This window comes from Quercus lobata, chromosome 4, assembly GCF_001633185.2.
Source record: "Quercus lobata isolate SW786 chromosome 4, ValleyOak3.0 Primary Assembly, whole genome shotgun sequence".
NCBI lineage: Eukaryota > Viridiplantae > Streptophyta > Magnoliopsida > Fagales > Fagaceae > Quercus > Quercus lobata.
Window position 1 is genome coordinate 58,881,124 of NC_044907.1, and position 25,517 is coordinate 58,906,640.

At 36.9% G+C, this 25,517-nt stretch overlaps 1 protein-coding gene across 1 annotated transcript; it reads left to right on the forward strand.

Moving 5' to 3' along the window:
* The first annotated feature begins 19,024 nt into the window (after positions 1-19,024).
* Positions 19,025-25,256, forward strand: LOC115983450 (rRNA-processing protein FCF1 homolog). Its single transcript, XM_031106128.1, has 9 exons — positions 19,025-19,323; positions 19,414-19,479; positions 19,620-19,725; positions 20,033-20,075; positions 20,377-20,449; positions 21,147-21,234; positions 23,819-23,875; positions 23,975-24,053; positions 24,929-25,256. The coding sequence occupies exons 1-9, from the start codon at positions 19,253-19,255 to the stop codon at positions 24,940-24,942; spliced, it is 597 nt and encodes a 198-aa protein (XP_030961988.1). The 5' UTR covers positions 19,025-19,252; the 3' UTR covers positions 24,943-25,256.
* The last annotated feature ends 261 nt before the right edge of the window (positions 25,257-25,517 follow it).

Below are 25,517 nucleotides of genomic sequence, written 5' to 3' on the forward strand. Positions count from 1 at the left end.
ACTCTTGGTTTTGGAGGAGCATAGTTAAGCAGGATGATAAAAAACTAAAAGAAGATGGTAGGTGGTGAGTGGATGGGATATACCACTTCAACACCCTTTTTGGTTTCAATGCCCTACCCAAAACCTCCTAAATCCTAATCTAGTTTTCTGTAATTATTGCTAATCTCATTAATCACACTTCTGGAATATCGAAAGTTGACTTGGTTAGATCTGTTTACATTGGTCCTCAATATTCTGATATCCTAAGTATTCCTTTATTGAAGACTGGGGCTGTAGTAGACAAAATTATTTGGAAACACTCCTCTTCTAGGGAGTTTGTAGTAAAAAATGCATTTAAAATGCTCCTTAAGGATGAGGCTTTAAAGTCCCCTGGTCACCTCAAAACTCCCCTAATTCCCTATGAGGTATGAAACCTCATCTGGAAGGTGAAAGTCCCATACAAAGTCAACTTGTTTATATGGAGAATTTTACAGGATAGCATTCCCACTTTCCTTACTTTGAAAAATAAAGAAATAGGCATAAATAGTACTTGCCCATTGTGTAATGAAGATGATGAGTCCACATCTCATATATTCCTCCATTGTGCCTTTGCTAGAGCTTGCCCTAGCAGTCCATACCTCTGATTTAGGTAGTTTAAGTGTGCAAACTTGGGTTAGTGACATCCTTTTAAACTTCTAACAGATGGATCAAGGAAAGATAGAGTACCTGTAATACATATTCTCTCTCCTTTGGACAATCTGTAATCATAGGAACATAGATCACATAATGACAAAACTCCTAACCCAATTGAAGTCATTCTAATTGCCTAAAATTTGTCTTGTAGGTATAGGGATGCTTTTAACATGTATGAAAGCCATGACAGTCAATGAAGGAAAAAACAGTCAACTTGCTAGAACATTTGAGGAGCTTGGGACTTGATTATTAAAATAGCTAGAGCCAAGAAAAGGAGACCTAAGAGAACTGCATATGCCTATGAAGCAAAAAATTTGCAAGGGACTGTCATGTTTTCAGGTAGTGTTAGCTGTGCAGCAACTAAGGAAGCTTTAGTGGAGGCTGTTGTCAAGGCCAAAAATCTTGGTTTCTGTAGAATTTTGTTTTTGTGCTGTAGTAATAAAATAGTCCAAGTCTGTAACCAGAATTGTAATCCTAGTTGGAAGGAAAAAATAATGATCTATGATATCTTAAATCTGCAGGAATAGGGTGTGTGTTGCATAGCCCTTTTTGTTCCCAGGGCTATACTAGGCTCTATCTGCAATTATGCCAAAAGTTACTAGAGTACCTGGTTCTTGTAGCTGGATGCATCCAACCTTGGTGTAGGTCTTGTATCCTTCTTTCATTGGTATAAAAAAAAAATTATTTATTTATTTTTTGAAGTTGGTAACTAATTAATCATTATAAGTTTTTTTTTCTACAATATTTTCAACAAAAAAATCAATTAGTTTATTTTATTTGAAAAAAAAAAAAAAAATATATATATATATATATAATGCTACAATACTTTCATAGAACAACATCTTTTATTTTGAAAAGTCATTTATTTTGGCTATGGATTGTTAAAGAATAGGTCTAAGAATCCATAATTTATGCCAATTTTATTGATATACTTCAGTTTCATTTTTTCACATTTTTAAATTAATACTTCTCATATATGTCTATAATTTCAAATATATGTTTTTAACTCTATTATGACCAAATTATCTTGACATGCACTTTGTCATTTGATATTTAAAAATCTTTGTTTGTTGCGTTATTAAAGTGAGAAGACTACCTTAATAATTCATCTTCCAATTCACTTATATTATTGTATGCAACCAGATAAAGACCTCAATTACTTTCTTGAGGCCATTGTGTTTGAATGCTTGTACTTGAATAGTGTTAAAAAAAAAAAATTATACGTGAATGGTGGTATCCAAAAACATTGGCCAAAATGGTCAAATACCATCTTTCGTTGAAATATTTAGCAATCTACCACTGTTTGTGAAATATTTAGCAATCTATCACCTTTTTAAAACTTGATTTTTGACATGTAACTTTATGGGGGTCTAAATTAAGTTTAGTTCGTCCATGTTAGTTGTTCATGACCAGATCACGTCCAAAACATTTTAAAAGGAAGGAAACCCAACAGAAGCACCACAAACATAAACAAGGTTCGTCCATGAATATCATGATCGTCCAAATCAAGATGGTCGTCCATGGCATACCAAGGCATGGACAACCAAACAACACTTAGCCAATCTCAAAGGAGCTTTTTACAGGTTCTATGCTATCAAACCACGATCTGCCATTCCAGAACGTGGGGAGGATTCTCCGAAATCTGCTCCATTTTCTCCATTAACTCCACACATCCCCCATGATGATAGTGGATCTAAACAAGTAGGCCCACTCTTAACTCTCTATAAAAGGATCAAGTCTCATTCAACTAAGGTAAGTTCTACAACTCACTAATTCACCATCCTTGTGTTCTAGAGAGGAAATTGACTTAACCGTCACAGGGTCCTTGACCGGTTCACACCGGTCACACTTAACAGTCTTTTTTCTCTTTAGGTCATCAAGCCATCACTACAGCCCTAAGTATTTAGCCTACTAATTCTTGTACATCATCAGTTGGCACTATCTGTGGGAAAGTAAGCAAAGTTTCTAAGTGTTAACCGCCATACTTTCCAAGAAAAAAAGGCTGCATGGTTCGAACTAGGTCGATGGCCACAGTCTAGAACACCAGGAGAGTGGAAATGCCTTTAGTCATCCAAATCATGCACTAGCACCACCACTGTTGTCCATCCAGCAGCAACTGCAATCCATGGCAGCTGCAATGGTGGACTTGATGCAACAAAACCAAGAGTTAATTAGAGAAGTCAACTAACAATGTTGGCAGCGACATGACAAGGAAAATGGGAAAAATTTAGAGAATGGAGGGGTGGAGAATGGTGTTGAAGGAGGAGATTAGTCTAGAGGTACCGTCACTCGGAGGGTGCCACACTTGGAGAGAGAATTAGACTAGATGAAGAAAGCCATGGAAGAGAGCAAACCATGTGGATGATCTCATCCACAAAACTGATTCTCCCTTTACCGCGTCCATCATGAGTCATCCTCTACCCTTAAAGTTCAAAATGCCTACCTTTGACTCATATGATAAAACGCGAGACCCTTATGATCATATTGCCATGTTCAAGATGACCGTGCATCTCTAAGGTGTTCTAGATGAAATCATGTGCAGAGCCCTTCCTACCATGTTGAAAGACCCAGCCAGGGTGTGGTTTGGTAAACTACCACCAAACACAATAACTTCGTTCTAGGAGTTAAGTAAGTTTTTCATAAACAACTTCGTTGGAGGCCAAAGGCATAAGCATTCCTTGTCCAGTTTACTGAACATTAAGTAAGGAGAAAACGAGAGTCTTTAGACTTTCATAAGTTGTTTTAACAGGGAAGCCCTATTGGTAGATGAGATGGATGATAAGATCCTCTTAGCAACCTTCTACAATGGGGTTACTTCGGATTTATTCATCCACAAATTGTATGACCAAGAGCCACTGACGATGGCCGAGTTGATACACTCAGCTTAAAATTTCATGAATGCTGAGGATGCAATTATTACCAAGAAAAAGGAGAAGGCTAAATGAGCGAAAGCTAGTTATGTACACCATTCAGGGCAAGGCCCTTGTCCAAAGAAGGCCAAGATGGGGGAGAAAAGAGATCAAGATGGCAAGAAGGCAGGATCATCTTCGAGACGATATTCCAACTACACTCCCTTGAATACTCCACTTGACCAAGTGTTGATGCAAATCAAAGACGACTAGTCCTTGAAATGGCCAGAAAAGATGAAAGGAGATCCCAACAAACAGAATAAAAGTAATTACTGTCGCTTCCATTGAGATCACAGATATGACACGAATGAGTGTTATGACTTGAAGTAGCAAATTGAAGTTCTCATTAAGCAGGGAAAATTGAAAAATTTCATTGGATAGGACCAGAAGGACAAAAGGCAACCATTGAAAGGGAAAGCAGAAGAACTAGTGCATCAGCCACTAGGAGAAATAAGGGTCATTGTGGGGGGAGGAATGTCAACTGAAAGTTCATCCAAAAGATGAAAGACCCACTTACGGGTAGTTCAGAATGTTCAATTCACTTTCTACCCACCAAGGACTTCCATAGTGGACGAGCCTACCATTACTTCCATAGATGAAGATGCGAGACAACTACATCATCCTCATGACGTTGCAATTGTTATCACTTTGACGATTGCAAAATACACAACTAGAAGTGTTAGTAGACAATGGGAGTTTAGTGGATATCCTCTACTATCCAACCTTTCAGCAAATGATGATTAACAAGGAATTACTTTGTCTAGTGAATGTGACTTTGATTGGGTTTGGAGGAATGAAGGTTCTACCAGTAGGCACTATCTCCTTCCAGTAGTGGTCGGTTCTTACCCACGACAAACCAATAAGGAAGTAAACTTCCTTGTTGTAGAATGTTCATCCTCATATAATGCCATCATAGGATGACCAACTTTGAACAATTGGAAGACTACTACGTCCACATATCACTTTTCTGTTAAATTCCCAATGGGCTATGGCATTGGAGAAGCACAAGGAGACTAGCTAGCGGCTAGAGAGTTTTATTTAGCTATGTTAACAATGGATGAGCAGATGCAGACGATAAACATTGAAGAAAGAAGAATAGTTGTTGAACCGATTGAAGTTATTAGAAGATGTTTACCTAGATAAATCTAACCAGAAGAAGTTTACTAGAATCGAAACAAGCATGGAAGAGAAGACGAAGCAAGATCTCAACCAATTCCTCAGGAAGAGCACTAATGTTTTTGCTTAGAGTCACGAAGACATGCCTGGGATTGACCCAAGTGTGATTACTCATTGTTAGGACATATATGTTTCACTTGTTAAGAACATATGTCATTCTTTTATGTAATTGGCTAATCCTTTAACAAAACGCACTTTACTTGTATTTGGGTAGATCTAGGATGTGTTTAATACTTCAAGAAACATGTTGTTCAAGTCTAGTATTAAAGCCATGAAGATTGGACCAAAAAACAAGTGAAGAAAAGTTGTTCACTAAAGCTGGACAGATAGCTCGACATCTGCGAACAGATAGCTCGACACCTCTCGACAGCTAGGCTATCTATTGAGCTCTTCAGTTGATTGTTATCGCAATCTCGACACCTTTCAATAGCTGGTGGATCGATCAAGAAAGCTTTTGTCTCATCGACAACTCCTCGATAGCTTCTCGATAGTTGTATCTGTCGAAGTTTAAAGCTCGACACCTCCCAATCGATCGAGGTTACAGGAATTCAGATTTCCAAATCTGAATTTCGGCCCAAGCTTATGTATTTGTGTAGGGTTTCTTTTCTCACAACCCTAAGCATATATAAGGCTTATTTTAGAGGCCGTCACATATGAGAATACAAGGAGAACATATGCAAAAGGTGACTGATGCCTTATTCTCTCTAAAAGAAGCTACTACTTCTTTGCGCTTTAGGGTTTTGTAACTAAGTGCTTCTTGATCTTCATTGTTGATGAAGTGAAGAACTTTGCAGCCAACATCTTCTTCTAGTTGGTGTGTTAGTCACGTACTGGGAGCCGTGCATTTTTGGTTAGTCACGTACTGGGATCCGTGCAAAAAGGGTGGCGTTCATATATTGAAGAGTTCAGAGATTCTGAAGCGATAAAAGGTTTTTGTTGTGAGTTCATCTACCGGGATTGTAGAGTCTATGGACAAAGGTTTTGTACTAGATCTGAAACTTCTCTTTACTATAGTGGATTGCTTTTCGGGAAGGTTTCCCCCCAGGTTTTTTTACGGTGAAACTAGTTTGTTTCAATGGTTTTCCTAGGTTATCATATCTTGTCTTATTTATTTTTTCTGCTGCATGATTTTGACATGATATTGATGTTTTTTTATTTTAACAAGTTTTATTAATAATAAATCTAATTAACAACTTGGGTTTAAAACTTGTTAATTATATCAACTAGGGTCTTAATTTCCCAACACTCATCGTCTAAATGTGTCCCCGTTTTATAAGCCCCTCAGTCAAAAAAGGAGAGTGTTCGCCCTAGAACAAGAGAATGCCATCAAAGAAGAAGTCTAGAAGTTGGTAATAGCAGAATTCATCCGTAAAGTCTACTACCCTGATTGGCTAGATAACGTAGTGATGGTCAAAGAAGCTAACGGCAAATGGAGGATGTGTGTGGACTTTACAGATTTGAACAAGGCTTGCCCCAAGGATAATTATCTCCTTCCACACATTGACCAGCTGGTAGACTCAACAGCTGGACACCAATTGCTAAGTTTCATGGACGCATTCTTGGGGTACAATTAGATCGAGATGGACAAGGCCGACCAGGAGAAAACATCCTTCATCACAAGCCAAGGTTTGTTTTGCTACAAAGTAATGCCTTTTGGTTTGAAAAATGCAGGGGCCACTTACCAAAGGCTAGTTAACCACATGTTTCGTTCACAAATTAGGTGAAATGTTGAAGTTTACATGGATGACATGCTTGTCAAAAGCGTGAAGGAGACGCAGCACTTTAGATGATCTCTAGGCTACTTTTAACATGCTTAGACGATACAACATGAGGTTGAACCCGAGCAAATGTGCCTTCAGAGTTTCATCAGGAAAGTTCCTTGGTTTTATGGTTTCACAGAGGGGAATTGAAGCAAATCCTAACAAAATCCAAGCAATATTGAGCATGAAGCCCCCAAAGAATGTCAAAGAAGTCCAAAGCCTCACTGGACGAGTAGCAGCCCTCAACAGGTTCGTTCCAAAAAGTTACTTACAAGTATTTACCATTTTTCAGAGTGTTAAGGAAAGCATTTGAATGGACAGACGAGTGTCAACGGGATTGAAGACCTTGAGGCATATCTCACTTTAGCTCCATTGTTGAGCCCATCCAAATCAAGTGAAGAGTTATATCTATACCTAGCTATGTCCCCTTATGCAATGAGCTCAGCCTTAATCAAGGAAGAAGGAAAGGTGCAGAAGCCCCTCTACTACACTAGTAAGGCCTTAAGAGGAGCTGAAGGACGATACCCACCAATAGAAAAGTTAGCCTTCTCATTGCTAATAGCAGCAAGAAAACTTAGGCCTTATTTCTAAGCTCACATCAGCAACGTCCTGACAGATCATCCGCTTAAGAAGGCTATGAATAAGCTGGAAGCAACTGGACGATTAATCCAATAGGTAGTGGAACTCAGTGAGTTTGACCTAAGATATCACCTTAGAGAAGCAATAAAAGCCCAAGCACTAGTAGACTTTATCACAAAATTTACTCCTGTCCATGATCAGCAGAGTAGAGACTGGGGGGCAAAACAGTGGCAAGTCCATGTGGATGGTTCATCTATGGTTTGCCTACTCAATATGCAGGAGGAGTTGGTATACGTCTACAATTCCATATGACCAACAACGAAGCTGAGTATGAAGCCCTCCTTTAAGGCTTGGAGTTAGCTAAGTCACTTGGAGCACAATCAGTTCTCATCCAGGGAGATTTGTAGCTGATTATGGTCTAAGTAAATGGAACGTGTGAAGCCAGGGAAGAATTAATGAAGACGTATTTGGGCAAAGTCAAGCACTGCATTAAGGGCTTCACAACAGCTTAGTTTCACTAGATCCCAAGGGAAGAAAACATGGAAGCTAACATCCTAGCCAAAAAAGCATCTGCAGATGAGTTGGTTAATGACCAGATTAAAGTCCAGTACACCCCTAGTATAGACGTTCTAGAGGTACATCAGATAGACGGAGAATCTAACTGGACCACTCCTATCATGTCTAATCTCAAGGACGGACTCCTCTCCAAAGATAGAGAAGAAGTAAGGAAGCTAAGGGTAAGAGTAGCAAAATTTGTCCTCCTAGACGAGGTATTGTATAAAAAGGGTTTCTCTTAGGCCTACTTAAGATGTTTGACTTTGGACGAGTCCCATTATGTTATGAGGGACATCTATGGAGGGGCATGTGGAAATCACTTAAGAGCAAGGTCCCTCGTCCACAAGATTGTCCATGCGAGATATTACTGGCTGTCCATGAAAGTAGATGTCGAAGCGTATGTCAGAGCATGTGACAAGTGTTAGTGCTACAACAATGTACCTAGATGACCATTAGAATACCTTACTCCAATGGTGGCCCCTTGGTCGTTCGCCTAGTGGGGACTTGACATCCTTGGTCCCTTTCCTAGGGGGACAAGACAAATGAAATTCTTGGTAGTAGGGATCGATTATTTTACTAAATGGGTGGAAACAAAACCATTAGCAAAGATTACCGAGAAAAACACTAGAAACTTCATTGGGAAGAACATCATCTGTTGTTTTGGAATCCCTAGGGTGCTCGTCTCAAACAATGGGCACCAATTTGATAACACACCCTTCAGAGAGTTCTGCGAGCAGTTAGGAATCAAGAATCACTACTCCTCACCCTTCCAACTACAAGCTAATGGACAGGTAGAAGTTGTAAACTGATCTTTATTAAAGATCATTAAGACTCGGCTTGAGGGGGTAAAGGGGATAGTCCTTTGGGCATACAGGACGACAATGAGGACAAGCTAATGGATAGGCAAAAGTTGTAAACTGATCTTTATTGAAGATCATTAAGACTCGGCTTGAAGGGGTAAAGGGGATAGTCCTTTGGGCATACGGGACGACAGTGAGGACTCCTATTAGAGAAACTCCTTTTAAGCTAGCATATGGAAGTGATGCAGTGATACCCGCGAAGGTTGGCTTTACTAGCTATAAAGTGGCCCGCTATAAGGATGAGGAAAATGAGAAACAGCTCCGTCTAAGCCTCGATCTCATTAATGAGGTAAGGGTGGACGTAGAACAAAGGGCGGCACACTACAAGAACCTGATGACTAACCACCACTATGTGTTGGTCAAACCGAGGTAATTCAACATTGCAGACCTTGTCCTGAGAAGGGTGTCCCTGGCTACAAAGGACCTCGCTCATAGAAAGTTGGGACTTAACTGGGAAGGACCATGCAAAGTCATCAACTACAAAAGACGAGGATTATAGAATCTGGAAGCCTTGGATGGACGAAGGTTAGAGCATCCATGGAATGTAGAACACTTGAGGAAGTATTATTAGTGAAGACTCGTCAAGGAGGTCAGCATGGATGACCTTAAAGACTACTGGTTCCCACTAGTAATCTATTTATGTTATCTTTTAGCACTTATGTTTTTTAATAACATTTTATGTTTTCTAGCATTTGAATTCCCTAAAAAGCACTAGCTACTGGCATATGCAATGTTTATGGACGATGTCATGATCAAAGTCTATTTGTATATAAGTTAGTTTGAATTCCCTAAAAAGAACTAGTTACTGGCATGAGCCATGTCTGTGGACAATGTTATGTAAGTTCTTCACTGCATATAAAGCAATTTGGATTTTCTAACTTTTCTAACTCAAGAGTTGATGATTCTCTATAAAACTAAAGCCCATGAGAAGCTCAAAAGCTATGGACGTGTAAAATTCCTGGATGCAGAGACGTATCGTCCCAAGCCATCCTTAGAAGAGGAAAAGGCAAAATATTACATGATAAAAAGAAAAAACCTTAAGGTAAAAATAAAAGTACAAAGAAGGAACAAACACCTCCCCGTACAATCGTCGATAAATAGTAGACGAAGAAAGGCATGCATGCAACAAATAGATGAAATCTAAGGACAGTAAACAGCTAAAACCCTTGAGTAGTCCAAACCATGGATGAGCAAAAACTTAGCCATTCCAAAATTCCTAAGAAAAGTCCAAGTTATGGACGAGGAAACACTTAGCCATTTCAAAGTGAAGTCCAAACCATGGACGAGAAAACACTTGGATATTAAAACTGGCAACAAAAAGGCTTTCAACATGGACGAAAATATATTTATAATAAACTTAAGGGTAGATGATCATCATCCAAAACCCTTTAAAGTGATAAGCCTAAGAAGGCAAGTGTATGAATCCTCCATCCTTAAACATGGACGAGGTGAATGTAAAGAAAACTTAAAAAAATGGTCCAAGACAACGGACCCCCAAAAAAAAAAAATTAAAAAAAAACAACAACGATTTTTTTGTTTGCTTACAAGTTAAATTACTTCGATAATCCACTAGGGGACAACACCTTTAGACTTCGAATTGTCCTTCGTAGGGAGAGAAGTAGAGGCATTGTCCTCAATGTTCGCGTCCTCTGAGCTAGTCTAAAGTAAAGAACTTTCAGCGGCAATGGGAAGCTTGATGGAGTTAAAATCCACCCCATGAAAGGCTTCAATGGCGTCCATAAGGAAGTCCTCAAAGCTTGCGGCATAATTCTTGTCTAAAAGATCGGTGAACACGCTAGATGCCTTGAATTCTTTGATAGCTTCGTCCTTAGCCTTGCTTAGAGAGGAAGTGAGCTTGTCACTTCTCTTTTGGAGATGATCTAGACAGGTATCATTCTCGACGATATCTACCTTTAGCTCCTTAACGAGATTTTTCAACTCCTTTATCTCATCCTCCAGCTTGACTCTTTCCCTAGCTTTATGACTAGACTCCTTCTCCATGTCATGAACTTTTTGTCTCTAGCCTAATCCTCTCCTTGTCCAACTCAGTGGCTTCCCTGGACATCGCCATGAACTTGTACATGGCCTACATTAAGAAATATAGACGTAAGACAAAAGGAAGAATAAAGTTCAATTTTTCATGTGGCTAAGGACGAAGGAAAATACCTTGAAGAGATCATGAACTGTAGATCGTTCAAACTCCATCACAGACATGTTATAGCAGATGGAGATGTCCTTGTCAGTCACTTCCTACTGAAATCTGTCCCAGGAAAGACCCTTACTTCTTAAGAGAGTCAACGGGCTACTCTTAGGAGGTACATTAACAGAAGAAAGGGACGAGCTCGCATCGGGGAGAGGATTTTTCACCATCGACAGCTACTTATACACAGCAAGAGGAATGGAGGGGTTAGTCTCAACGACCGGGAGCTTAGACAAACCATGTTTAGGATTTTTACTACCTCGACGGCTAGGAAAACTTCCAGTATCAAGTGTCCTATATAAAGTCTTCATCTTCTCCGAAGCTGCTGGACGAGACTAGGTAAGGGCGCCTTCCTCTACTTGGACAACTTCCTCATTTGCTAGGCCTTTCCCTTTATTCTCCTTCATAGTTACCATTCCTATACAAAAGAAAGAGGATTGTCAGAGTCTAGACGAACTGAATGAGTAGGAACAAGCAAAAGTACAAGAAAATAAATAACTTACTTCAACAAGTAGTAAGCTCGTGGGCTAACGCTTCCTCTATAGGAACAGGCCCAAGTCCCCAGTGGATAGGTGATGGAGCATTACTAGGGAGTGGAAAGCTCTGTCTAAAAAAGAGTGTGCTTACTGGACGCAATTCAAATAAAATTTATTTAGCGAAGAATGAGCTACAGCTGAAAAGAAAACAATAAAGAGTTAGACGAAGATAATATGATATTTAAGATGAAGTAAAATTAAGCAGCATGCCCTAAGAACGTAAATGACCCATTTCACTAGTGTAAGGAAGAAAGGTATCCCTACCTACCTCAATGGGGTTTCCAGTCCAATACCCAGAGACAAAGAAGAACTTCGTCTTCCACCTCCTATTAGACGAAGGAAGGGAATTAATTAACCTATAGCTAGAGCCCCTAGCTGAAAATTGGTAAAAATTAACAAATTGATTTATCTTAGAAGGCTTATAACAATACAGGAACTCGTCCACAGTAAGAGGACAGTTCCCATTGAAAGCCTTTCTCCATAGTACCTACATAGACACTATGGTTCTCCATGCATTAGGGTTTAACTAATTTGGCCCTATACCTAACCTATAGAGGAGTTCTTTGGCACAGGCATTCAAAGGTAACCTAAGTCCCCATAGAAGATAAGCCTTCTATATACCAACCCTAGGAGAATTGGGATTACAACACCATTCTCCAGGGGCAGCAAGACAAGGGTTAACCTCATCAGGAATTTGGTATTTATCTCTGAGCATGATAAGTCTTTTTTCGTCCACTCTAGATGGAATATTCATAGCACAATTATATATGATTTCCACCTCTTCATTAGGAGAAGGAATGGATGGCTCAACACTCGTGGACAGGCTAGCGGACGACCCAGAAGTAGCCCTCATCCTTATCTCCTCCTGAAGGACTTCTAGAGGAACCCCAGGAACTCCGGTCTAGTATTGCTTATCCGTAGAATTACCCCTACTACTACTACTCTCAGTGCTACTACCACTACTATTACTCTCATCATAATACTTGTCTATTTCTCTCTCATCCCTATCAGTAGACGAGGACACTATAACCTCAGCCATTTGTAAAGAATTCTAAAGAAGAAAACCTACAAACGAGGAAAATAGGATACCTAATTCTAGATGAAGAGGACTAAGGATGGAAGGAAACTTCTAGACTAGGCACGAAGGATGACTGATGTCAGAGAAGAAAATATGAGAAATGTGAGAGGGTAGAAGAGGGATTGCCCTATTTATAGACAATAGGGTGGGACAATGAAATGATGCAAGCCAACCAGAATACGCCACGAGGCAATTTTTTGAAGAACAAAATGACGTGACCTATACACCGCTAGGATTAAGCCACGTGTTAACATCCAGAACGAGGACACAAGGACAAGGGGGTAACTGATGGGTTTTAAATTAAGTTTAGTTCGTCCATGGTAGTCGTCCATGACCAGATCACGTCCAGACCATTTTAAAAGGAAGGAAACCCAACAGAAGCACCACAAACATGAACAAGGTCCGTCCATGAATATCATGTTCATCCAAATCAGGATGGTCATCCATGGCATACAAGGGCATGGATGACCAAACAACACTTAGCCAATTTCAAAGGAGCTTTTTACCGGTTCTATGCAATCAAACCACGATCTGCCATTCCAGAACATGGGGAGGATTCCCCAAAATTTGCTCAATTTTCTCCATTAACTCCACACATCCCTCATGATGATAGTAGATCCGAACAAGTAGACCCACTCCGAGCTCTCTATAAAAGGATTAAGTCTCATTCAACCAAGGTAAGTTCTACAACTCACTAATTCACCATCCTTGTGTTCTAGAGAGGAATCTGACTTAACCATTATAGGGTTCTTGGCCGGTTCACATTGGTCACCCTTGATAGTCTTTTTTCTCCTCAGGTCATCAAGTCATCACTGCAGCCCAGAGCATTCAGCCTACTGATTCTTGTGCATCATCATAACTCGAGTTTCAAAAACTCGAGTTCCATAAAAACTGCTACATTGGCACCTGCTAACCTGGATTATTTTAATTAAAAAAGACCATGTGGAACTCGAGTTTCTTGTAATGTGTTACTCAACACCTACACAATATGACTGACTTGTGCTTTTTACACACTTCACTTTACCTGTGAGACACTTCACTTCACTTGTCCTTCACTTCACAAGTCACGCACCATGGGCATCATCCTTGCTTTCTTTACTACCCTTGCACACACCTGACGTGATTTCTTTAATCTAATTCTTTTCTTCACTTTAGCAGCTTTTCTTCACCTTAGCGTGTCCCGCATGCATAAGGCCACATCAACTTTTAAAGGAACTCGAGCTTCAAGAGCTCGAGTTTCATATTACCGTGTCACATTTTTTTGGAACTCGAATTTCATAAACTTGAGTTCTATGCAAAAATATCTACTATAACATCTCTTACAAAGTGTTGTTTGGTGTTTAAGTTGGCTCTTCCACTTCTAGAGGCTACTTCATCCTCTGTACTAGGTCAAATCTTGCATTTTTTTTTGGGAATAATGGTTCACCTTCTCTCTCTCTCTGACATGGTGTAATTGGTGTTCTACTCTTAAGCTTTGTTTTGTGTTGTGCACAAAGATTTTGACCAACCACTCCAAAACCAGTCAAATTGGGATGGTTCATGGTTTTAACTATCGAACTAGCAGTTTCCGGTTAAAGTTACTGATTCTCTGGCAAAATTTGCTAAATGGTACTTTTTAAGAAAAATTTTAAGGGATAATATGAGGGCGAAGTTAATTAGTTATGTAAATTCTTCTGGAACTCGAGTTTGTCAAACTTGAGTTTCAACCCAAAATCAAGTTTCAATTAGTTTAGGTTGTGTGACAGGTATAACAAATTGGAACTTGAGTTTGCTAAACTTGATTTTGGGTTGGAACTCAAATTTGTCAAACTCGAGTTTCAAAAAGAGTCTATATAACAAAATAACTTCAGTCACATGTTTCTGATCTCTCGATTTTGGGTTGGAACTCAAGTCTATCAAACTCAATTTTGCCAAGTTTCTCTTATTTTCAGTTATTAATGATAATCAAACCACAGTAGTATCTAGTTCCCAGTCCGGCCGATCCGGTTTGGTTTTTAAAACTACTAGTTGCTAATCTGTGCGATACACAGGAAAGTTGTTAGTAACTATAAGATTTCAGCAAATCAAATGCTTTAAAATTTGAAAATCTTAAAGAACTTACATTAGCACTCATCAATTTGTTTACAAAGCCAATGCTAAATAGATCTACAAATTGCATTCTCATATCCTCTGTCATTTACAAGGTGACAGGATTCTTTTCATTATGGTTTGCATCCTTCTATCCTTCGAAAGCTTTAAGAAGTGTCATGTGGTCACTGCATAAGAATGTGTATAAGGTTATACAAAATTATATCATTATAATCAACATCCTAAAGCTAATATTCAATCCAAAAATGTGTAACCAATGTTACATATTAGAGTGTTGTAGAGGGCAGAGAGAAGAGCAAACATTTTCTTACAACCACGACCATATGGCTTAGAGTTCTAACCATTATTCTAAGGAACCCAACAATATCAATAACCCAAAAAGTATTGTTGTGATACATTTACTTTAGGACAAATATATTCGAGCAATCAAAATCAAGCAAATATATCTTAAAATTACAATTTTAGACACAACTAGGGATGGCAATTTCTGCCCGATCCGTGGGTACCCGGTCCGGCCCGACCCTAATGGGCCGGATTTTACCCGGTCCGATAAGGAATAGGGTCGGATTTGGGTCTTTAAAAAAAAACCCGAACCGGGTCCGGGTTTTTATGAAAATCCGGCCCGGACCCGACCCGACCCGACCCGACCCGCTTATATATATAAATACTAAAATACCCTCCTATATATATATTGTTATAAACCCTAACATTTTCTTCTTCAGCTCACTTGCAGCCCGCCTCTCATCTCTTCTTCATTTCATTTCAATACTCTCACTCACACACTCTCACTCTCTCACTCACAAATCACAACTCACTCACTCACTCTCAATCTCACCTTCGGCCAACTACCCAACCTCTCACCATCGGTCCAACTCTCGCCGCCGTCCCAAGCTTTCGCCACCGTCCCAAGCTCTGTCAGTGTCACCGTTCACCGCCGGTCTCAGTTCGTTCTGTTTGGGTTCATTACGGTTTGGGACCTTTGGGATCGTTAGGGAGTTTGGGTTCTTTTTTTTTTTTTTTTTTTTGAGAATCAAGTTTGGGTTTGTGATTTCTGTGTTAGGATTTGTGTTTGTGTTTGTGATTTTGAAAGTAAAAATAAAAAATCTGAAATCTTTGTGATTGTTTTTTTGGGTTTTTAGTTGCTACTCTGTTTCGATTGAAGAATATGATCTGGGGTTTTTGTCTTTGGGTTTCTAATCTAGGTTAATGAACATGTTCTCGGCGTCTTGGGGGTTTTTTTTTTTGGTTTTCTGATCAGACTGATGTAGATTGATGAACGTGATTTGGGGTTTTTTTTTTGGGATTTCTGATCTTGGACGGGGCCCACGGGACCCGCGGGGCCCGACGGGGCGGGTCTGAGGCACAGAAAAAAAACCCATTTATTAAACGGGGTGGGTTCGGGTTTTTGGGACAGACCCGCGGGTCGGGTTCGGGCATTAAGAAACCTGGCCCGAACCCGACCCGTTGCCATTCCTAGACACAACCACACAAACCCACTATGAAATTCTACTTAAATTGTCTATTGCTTTCATCGAACTATTTGATTAACAAAAATACAAACATCACTTAGTGTAAGTAAAGCCAATAAAAATCACCAAAAAAGGAAAACCATCTTGCTGGAAACATCATAAAGACCAATAAATTAGACAGAAATATAAAATTAAATAAACTCATTTCCAAACATGTATCTATGAAAAACTCTAAAATATATAACAAATTTTCTTCTATCTTCATTTAATAAAAAAAAAAAGTCATAAGAAACTGTTATTCTAACTTTCATAAATTACACTTATATGTATCGCTTTCATCGAACTATTTGATTAACAGGCATACAAACAGCACTTAGTGTAAGTAAAGCCAATAAAAATCACCAAAAAAGGAAAACTATCTTGCTAGAAACATCACAGAGACCAATAAATTAGACAGAAATATAAAATTAAACAAACTCATATACTAACACATATCTATGAAAATCTAAAAAATATATAACAAATTTTTTTCTATCTTCATTTAATAAAGAAAAATGACAAAAAATTGTTATTCTAACTTTCATAAATTGCACTTATACCCTTTTTTTATAAGCAAGCAAAAAATGCATAGCTCAAGTTGTAATAACAAAATTGGAAAATTCTTAATGGAAGAAGGTAAGCTGTCTATGAATTCAGATGAAGATATAAGAGGCATATGAAAGCAATAATAACACCAATCAATCAATTATCCAACCTATCACACACTATCCTTAAGTTGATCCTAGGCACCTATTTCGGAACCCATGTTATACCCTACCATTCAAGAACTTAAGCGCAATTTGCAGCATGAGCTTGGAACTTTTTATTACATGACAATGATGAAACTACCAATTTTCAACTCTCTCCTAATATAAAACTTTTGCTCTACTGATACCTTAATTTCACTTCTCAATTGGTTTGGAAGTCGAAGAAACAAAAGCCTATAGCAAAATGTAACACTAAAAAAGAGCTAAAAATAATTGGTAATTTGCCAAAAACAGTTAATCAACTTCATGCAATTCATTTATAAGTAATGTAAGTTAAAACAAATAAGTAACTGTACTAAATATTACATTTGTGTGTGTATATATACACACACACACATTGCACGTATATTTTCTTTCACGTTTTCACACATATTTTATAAGATCCTAGTAAGGCACCTTAACTAATGGTTCATAAGCACTATTTACCACATTATAAGCTCATGAATGTTAAACACAATTTAATGATTTATACATTATAAAATAAGTGGAAACTAAATGAAACTCACCAGCATTTTACTTTTCACACTGAAAATCACACCTGCATCAGCAACTGCAGTTGGCTTTAAATGCTCCAATATCCTTGATAGCCACTTGGACATCATTCCAAATTTACTACAAATGGCTAATTACTTACAAATGGTTAGAGCAATCTAATTAATTCATATAGCTACATTAAAAAAAAAAAACAAAAACAAAAAACAAAAGAACATGGCCATTATGATTGATAACTCAATTGAACATGATCAAATTAAATAGAGTGATACTCCCTGCATACAAATTCAAGCACAACTTCTGTGTTATTTGTTGCTAATAACCTACAGCCTCCTATTTTTCTTTTCTTTTTTCTCTCTAGCTTAAGGTTTATTATGAACTCTCAATATTCATGAGCACTTGATGGATAGGAAAGGAAAATAAAAGGGGATAGAAAACACAGAGCATTGCCAAATGTCTTGTAGCTTAATTAACACTTCCACTACCCTATAAGTTGTGGAGACTCATTTTGCACAAACCACCACATAAAAGAATCTCAAAGCACTGTCCTAAAACAGCCAATCTAATGCAAGCTTAGCAAATAAAAATTTCGGATATAATCTGATTTTTATCTTGTCTTCAAAATTTATCTATTAACCTTGACTAATTTTGTAACTTCAAGTTCAAATCTCAAATATGCAATTCAATCTTATTCGAAGTGAAGATCATCCTAGGGAAAATCTAATTGTTCTAAATCCAAGTTCACAATTCTAAAAATACGGGGTTTCAAGACAGAACCTGAAGCTTTAAGTATAAGGTCAACTGCACAAAAAAAACTTTGTATAAAGGTGTAATATATGCCTTTTGATTTATCATGAATAATGCCATAAGAAATTGTAAATGCATCCATATACCAATAATCACTTTCTTATATGCTTTGACACCAAATGGGTATTAATTAACTAAATTTCACATCACTAATCCAATGAAGCTCACTAAAGGCCACAAAACATTTATATGAAAATCAATAGTTTCACTACTTTAAAATAGATCGTAACACTATAACTCTGAATTCAAAAATATATTTTGAAAGCAAAACCTTAGAAACCAAAAGTACACAACCTACTAATATTAAATCATGCACAATAAACATGCATAATGTGGTAAACTTATACAATCTCTCAAATTAAACCCTCCAAAATATGGACATCTTGTTATTCCACAATTAAACTGCATTCCAAATACCCAACATACACCTATTACTTGACAAAAGTAGCCAGATCCTAGAGTAATGTTCTTCTCAGAAATTGAATCTGTACAAAACAATCACAAAACAATAAATCTGCACAAAACAATCACATTATGAATCAATCATTAATGGCCATATGTCTCCAATTTGTGTCACCAACAATAGAGCAAAAAAATATACAAAACAACAAATCTAATGTTGACAAATAAGTTGTGCTAATTTGTTCCCTTTGCAATCACTTATAATTTTGAGAAGGAGAGTATATATATATTCATAGATGGAGAGTATATATATTTAATAAAAAGAAAAAAAAATCAGATTTATAAATAATAAAATAAATAAAAAAAACTCTTTTGAGAAGGAGAGTATATATATATTCATAGACGGAAAGTATATATATTTAATAAAAAAAAATCAAATTTAAAAATTAAAAAGAATGTTGACGTGAAAAATTATGGAGCTAACAAAGGCTTCGGTTTTATATATATATATATATATATATATAGATTATAATAATTTGACTCTAGGATTCAGTTTGTTATATTTTGCAAAATTCAGGGTTTAATTTGTTATATTTAAAAATTGAGGGTTTAATTTGTTATCATAATAAAACCCCTAAGGTGTGGCTTAGGCTAGCTATCACTGCCTCTCTCGCCTTCTTCATCCTCTTTCGCTGATCTCTCTCTCTTCTCCCAAGTGTTTACGTTAAAATAGGTTTCGATTTCATTATAGTTGGACAATAATTCTAAATCAAACCAAACCAAACAGGTTTCTGGGACTCTCTCTCTATTGTTCGGACTAGGAATAACTTCATCTTAGTTTGTTCTGCTGTTCATCCTAAGAGATGGGGAAAGCGAAGAAAGGTCCCAAATTTGCTGCCATGAAAAAAATGGTCACCAAAAAATCCATCAAAAAGTAAGCCTCTTTTTTTTTTTCTTAAGTTTTTTATATTACTCTCTAATCAGTTGTAATTTTTTGCTTTTATGTACTGGATTCACTATTCAGTTACAAACAACAAGTTTTGGACCCAAAAAAGAACGATAACAACGAAAAGAAGCTCCCAAGAAATGTGTAAGCCTTATTGTGTTGTTACTTGTTATATATATATATATATATATATAGAATTTTGGTGTTAAATTTTGGGTATAGGAGCTTTGGGATTTGTAAGCAAACATATTGTGTTGTAACGTGTTTAATTTTGTGTGATATAGGCCGAAGGTTTCATCGGCACTTTTCTTCAATTACAACACCTCGTTGGGACCGCCATATCGGGTTTTGGTAGATACCAACTTCATCAATTTCTCTATCCAGAATAAAGTGAGTGATTAGTAGCTTTATTCCATTTTATTTTAAATGGGTTTGGTTCATAAAAATGCATAGTTTGAGAGAAATTTTTATTGTTCATGACTTACTGAATGTGTGTAATTACCAATTGAGAAGGAAAAAAAATCTAAGAATGAGATAGAAATCCTTATTCCATTCTAGAGCTTGTTCTCTTCCCATTAATGCATTGAAGGATATGTTCTGGAAGCATGGATAAAAATAATAACTTTTTAAATGTATTTTGACTCGGTAACTTCGCATTATAATCTTAACTTATGCAATTTCTTTCATTGTTGTGTAGCTGGACTTGGAGAAGGGAATGATGGACTGCCTATATGCTAAATGTGAGTTTAGAACCACTGGTTTCTTCAATTTAATGTGAATATTAATTTGCTGCAAGAATTTCTGTGCGGTGTTGATGAGGTATCCTAAGTTCAACATAGTTGTTAATGTGGTTTTATAACAAGCATTGAGTGCCATGTATCATTGGCAAACACTTAAATATGTGTTGGTTGCTTAATGATGTTTATCAAAATATTACTCATGGTTGTGTGGATGTCCATGAGAATGCTTAAGGAATAAAATGAGGATCTTTTTTTTTTTTAATTATGATTTTATTGAATCCGCCTACCTTGTGGATTGAAGGCACTCCTTGTATCACGCAATGTGTGATGGCAGAGCTTGAGAAGCTAGGTCAGAAATATCGAGTTGCTTTGAGGTATCTTCCCATGCTTTTTACTTTGCAATATTTCCCAATAAAGTTTTGTATGCTTGTCATCTACGTAGCCCAAAAAAAATTTATGAATGTCATTCACATTTCTTTATCTATGTTAGTATGAAGAGGATCAAGACTTGTTGGATGCATGTGTTAATGTGTATGTGGGAGTAGGATTAGTGGTGGATCTTATTCAATATACTCTGTGTACTATTTTGTTCATTTAATTCCATATCCAATAATATTAGCTATTAATATTTTTTTTTAATAACTAAAATATTAGATATCCATATTTATAATCTGAGTGAGAAATGAGAATTCTTATGGTGTTATGATGTGCTATTTAAGAAAAAATGTTATTGTTTTATGGAATGATTCTCATTCAAGTTGATTTCAGTTTTCCCCTGTTGGATGAATGAAATCTATTCAATCAAAAGGAAAAAGAGTAAAAATTAATTTATTAATTTTATTGATTATGCATTAAAATTCTGAACCTTGCATGTTTTCTGTTGCCATTCTCATGTATCAATACATAAACTAGCGTTTTTCTGCTCTCTTTCTATTAGATTTTGATATTGAGAATCTCGTTGTATACTGAACCTAGGATTTTTATTTTTTGGGAATAAGTAAACAATTGAAGATACAACCAGTGATGATCATCAGCTAATGAGTACTGTCCTTTATTCTTATTTCGGTACAGGATTGCTAAGGATCCTCGTTTTGAAAGACTAATTTGCACTCATAAAGGGACCTATGCTGATGACTGTATTGTTGATAGAGTTACAGAGGTATGATTTGAATTAATTTGATGTGAAATTTCTTGTGTGCATCACTCATATTTAGTACTAGTATCAATTTTCCCATTTTTAAAATGTCTGACAAACTTAAGCTTTCTCCAAGAATTATTTAAATGCTCCAAAATATATGTGAGGTCCATATGATAAGATGTAAGGTTAGACAGTTAACTGCTTCTTGAAAGGGTTTGGGATAATTCTTATTTGAGGAAATTTTAGGAACTTACCTCCTCGCACTAGAATGGCACTGTGACCCTTAAGGAGAGTAGATTTTACAAGTCAAGATGATATGGATATAAGTCATATAAGTATATAACCTTCTTACGGCAATGATCCTACCATTTCTGAAGGAATTAGAGTTTTCATCTAATCAATGTAGGACAAACTGAGGGATGTTTACTTGGGTTTGTGGTGGGTTAAGGTTCAAGTGGATTTGAGGATCTAGGGTTTAAAACTTTGAATAGGGTTTTGTAGGGAAGAGAAAAGATTTGATAGGGTTAAAAAGAGGTAAGAAGAATGGAAATTAAATCTGTAAAAAATGGCCACGTACAATGGATATGAACAGTATGGGTGAACAGTATCATAAACAGTACTGCAAGAAAGAGTAGAAGAAAAAAGAGGAGAGAAAAAGGAAGAAAAGAACAACTAGGCCTACATGCCTCAATACTCAAAACACAGCATTTTTTTTTATCGCCTTCCTGTTTTGACTTTTGAGTACAATACAACATGTATTAATAAATAAAACCTAAGATACTTAGGATCTCCTTGAAAATTTTAGACTCAACTAAATTATCAAAATACCGTAATTAGCAGGGATTGCAGAAAATAATATTTGAAAAAATAATATCCTGTCTAAGTTCTTTAGGGCGCATGAGACGATAGGTTGGTGTAATTGACCCAAGGATTTGACAGACATAAAAGAACTGTGATTTGAAATTGAAGGTGCTCCTCCAATTTTTTTTTTTTTTTTTTTTTTTTTTTTTTTTTTTTTCCCAAAGCATGAATACTAGAGAAACTTACAGTAATGATGTTGAATAAATGTAATAGGTTGTCAGCACCCATATTCATTCTCAAATGTTCACTGGATTTGTTAATAGATCAGCATGGGGGTGTTTCAATTAAATTTACAACTAAGAATGACACACCATTAAAATTATACATCAGAATACCCAAGCCACGTCAATGTCCTTGTTTCTTGGATATCAAATTGCTATAATGTTTATGGACTGACTGATACAAGTGTTTTCAGTCTTATGGTAATAGCAGCTTCATTTCAACAATATTTATCGAACAGTGAATGGGTTACAGATCATTTGAAATACAGCCTAAAAATTGGTAGCCAATAGAAACAATAACATTAGTTGGAATGTGATGAATGAAAAAGCTCTTAAACTAGGTGCATCCACATTTGGCAAGAGCACATCACATTTGTTGACTTAATGATATGCATGCTTCACCTCTCTTTGCTCAAAAAGCTGTAGTAAACACCTGCAGTCATCCATGACAGCCCATAGCAGCCTATTATTAGATTTGTAATTTGCCCACTAATGTCACTGTATCCTCACCTTCTGTGGCTGTAGTACCCATAATGCATATCTCTGCCATTAAACTAGTGCCAACAACAGATCTAGAGCAACTTCTAACACTCCTCCCCTGAGTATCTCTGGCTAAACCCCTTCCTTCTGTTAGCATAGGATTAACTAAGGAGGATTCATCAGAGTTGTGTTTAAATCATTCCTCAGGTGACTTGGTCCATTTAATCTGGAGACCACATACTGCGTTTTAATTTTTTTTTGTCACAATAGATGAGGTTTACAGGTATGCCCAGCCAATTAAAGGGGAAAAAAAAAGACTCAAGCAAAAGGGCAATCACACAAAACCTGAACAAGTGATTTTGTATATGAATGACAAAGGGACATTAATTAAGAAGGGAAGTACCTCGTGCCAAAAAGAAATAAATAAATGACTGGCAAGCTATTATGCATGCACAACCACATGAAAATTTTCACCCTAGGAGTCATCCTATGATTTCTGCACCCTATCCTCAATGACTTTTTCATTAGGTTTTTAAAATTAAAGCACTTATATGCAGATTTAAGAAAATATCAAATGAGTAGAGAAGGTCCAAACCAAGGAATCATCATTGCTGGAATGTTGCTGGATAGGAATGGCTTTCAAGGCTAAGTAGGTAGAAGATAATTTAAATTCCAAGCACCTTTATCTGCCATGTGATCCATTACCCATCATCCTCTCTTGTTAAAGCCTCAGAAACAGGATTACAGGTTGGGCCAACCAATTATTAGTCCAGAATAAGGCCTCGTTTCCATTATGGTCTTCACTTTATGCATTGTTCTCAGTCACTGAGACTATGTTTAGATTAAAGTTCTTTGTCAGAATACTTGGGTTGTTTTGAACAGATGGAAATTTTCTTTTCCGCAGTCATGTTGCTCTAGTATTATTTATTATGTTTGTAATTTTTGGGCTCTTTCCGGATGAATGCAATTGTAAATTAAGTTTATTGTTGCGTTTAGCTCTTTTTCCTTCTGGTAACATTTGTGAACTATTTTGTTGGAAACAGCATAAATGCTACATTGTTGCTACATGTGATCGAGATTTGAAGCGAAGGATCCGAAAGGTATGATCTATTAATAATGGCTTGACACTATCACAAAACTGGAGTCCAATATTATGTGAAACTGGGTTCTGATATATAAGGTTGCTTATTTACTGGCAGGTTCCTGGTGTACCAATTATGTATATTACTCGGCACAAGTACTCAATTGAACGGTTGCCTGAAGCAACAGTCGGCGGAGGTAGGCTAATGACTAATTATTAACTTACAGCTGTAAATAGTTTGAGAGTTTGAAATTACCTTTTGCTATTTTGACTAACACAGTTTTACCTGATTGACCCTTTTTTCAAAGTTAAATGACGTAGGACAAGAGGGAACTCTGATTTAGAGCACCAGGGCAGATCTGGTATAGCTTAGGTTTTGAAGAATTAGGGTTAGGTTTTGGTGGGGAATAAGCTAGAAAATAATAGGATTAAAGGGTTTCCAAAGGAGACAAGGATTAGTAGGGTTTCGGAATGAAAACAAAGGTGAAAATCAAGATTTGGGTAGCTGTGAACAGTGATATGAATAGTAACCGTGAATAGTAAAATTAAAGAAAATAGAAAAATTCTAGGCATCACACCTAGCCTCGGAGAAGGTTGCATCACACAAACCTTAAGAAAGCTTCATAGCTCTTAAATTCTGAAAACATTCATTTTTAACCAACTCAATAGAAAGTATTACAACTCTTAAATAGAAAACTAGTACCTAATCCTAGTTGAACTAGGATTTCTTAAAACCCTAATGACTTGGACTTAGACTTAGGCTTTTACTACTAAGCCCAACTAAATAACCAAACTTAAAATAAAGCCCAAAAGATCTAATGGACTGTTAGCACAACCCATTCCAGAATATTATGAAATTACAAAACTGCCCTTGATATATAAAATCAAATAAAATATGATAAATCTGTCTTCCCATTGCCTCCTGCATCATTAAATGTGCACTGTGTAGTTTGGATCACTATGAATTATATGTAAAAGTTATAGGCATTTTTTCTGTTTACATATATATGTGGCTGGCTTTCCCCTTTTTTGGGGTAATATTTTTTGACACTTTATGGTTTTTCTGGTGCAGCTCCAAGGTATTGATGATGGAAGTAAGATGTTCAACAACGGGAAGGCTTAGATTCTGTTTTGATTAATCAGGTTGAGTACTGATCTTTGTTTGAACTTCCTTCTGTCCTGAGTGAAAGAAAAGGAGAAAGAAGTTTTGTGTAGGTTATATAATTTTGGATTCTCACTTGTTAAATTGAACTAAAGTTTTGTCTTGATTTATCTTGACTTCTATAATTAAAGAACCCATATATGTATCTCCTACTTGTTAACTACTGCAGTTTGTCCCAACAGTTGCTCTCTTGCTGTGGTCTAAAATCTATTCAACTCATAAGCACTGAATGTGCCAATGCGTGTGTGAATGTGCAAAATGATGTATAGCTGAGCCCCTCTGCAACTACAATGCATAAAATATGATGAAGCTTACTTGTAGTTTATGTAAACATGTGGAACTTTTTTTGCACAACTAATTAGAATTCACATACGATGGGGCATTTGGAGATGCATGAAATGGAAATAGACTAATTTGGTTCCCATTGATGACATAAAAGCCCTCTCTCTTTTACACACCTGTCCAAGTTGTACCATGAATGCTTTTAGGGAAGTTGCCA

What these genes read in the sequence shown, in the direction of transcription:
- LOC115983450 (XM_031106128.1), top strand. Translation starts at nt 19,253, where the DNA reads ATGGGGAAAGCGAAGAAAGGTCCCAAATTTGCTGCCATGAAAAAAATG. An exon ending in GGACTGCCTATATGCTAAAT is followed by an intron (nt 20,076 to 20,376) that starts GTGAGTTTAGAA and finishes TGTGGATTGAAG; the next exon opens with GCACTCCTTGTATCACGCAA. An exon ending in AAATATCGAGTTGCTTTGAG is followed by an intron (nt 20,450 to 21,146) that starts GTATCTTCCCAT and finishes ATTTCGGTACAG; the next exon opens with GATTGCTAAGGATCCTCGTT.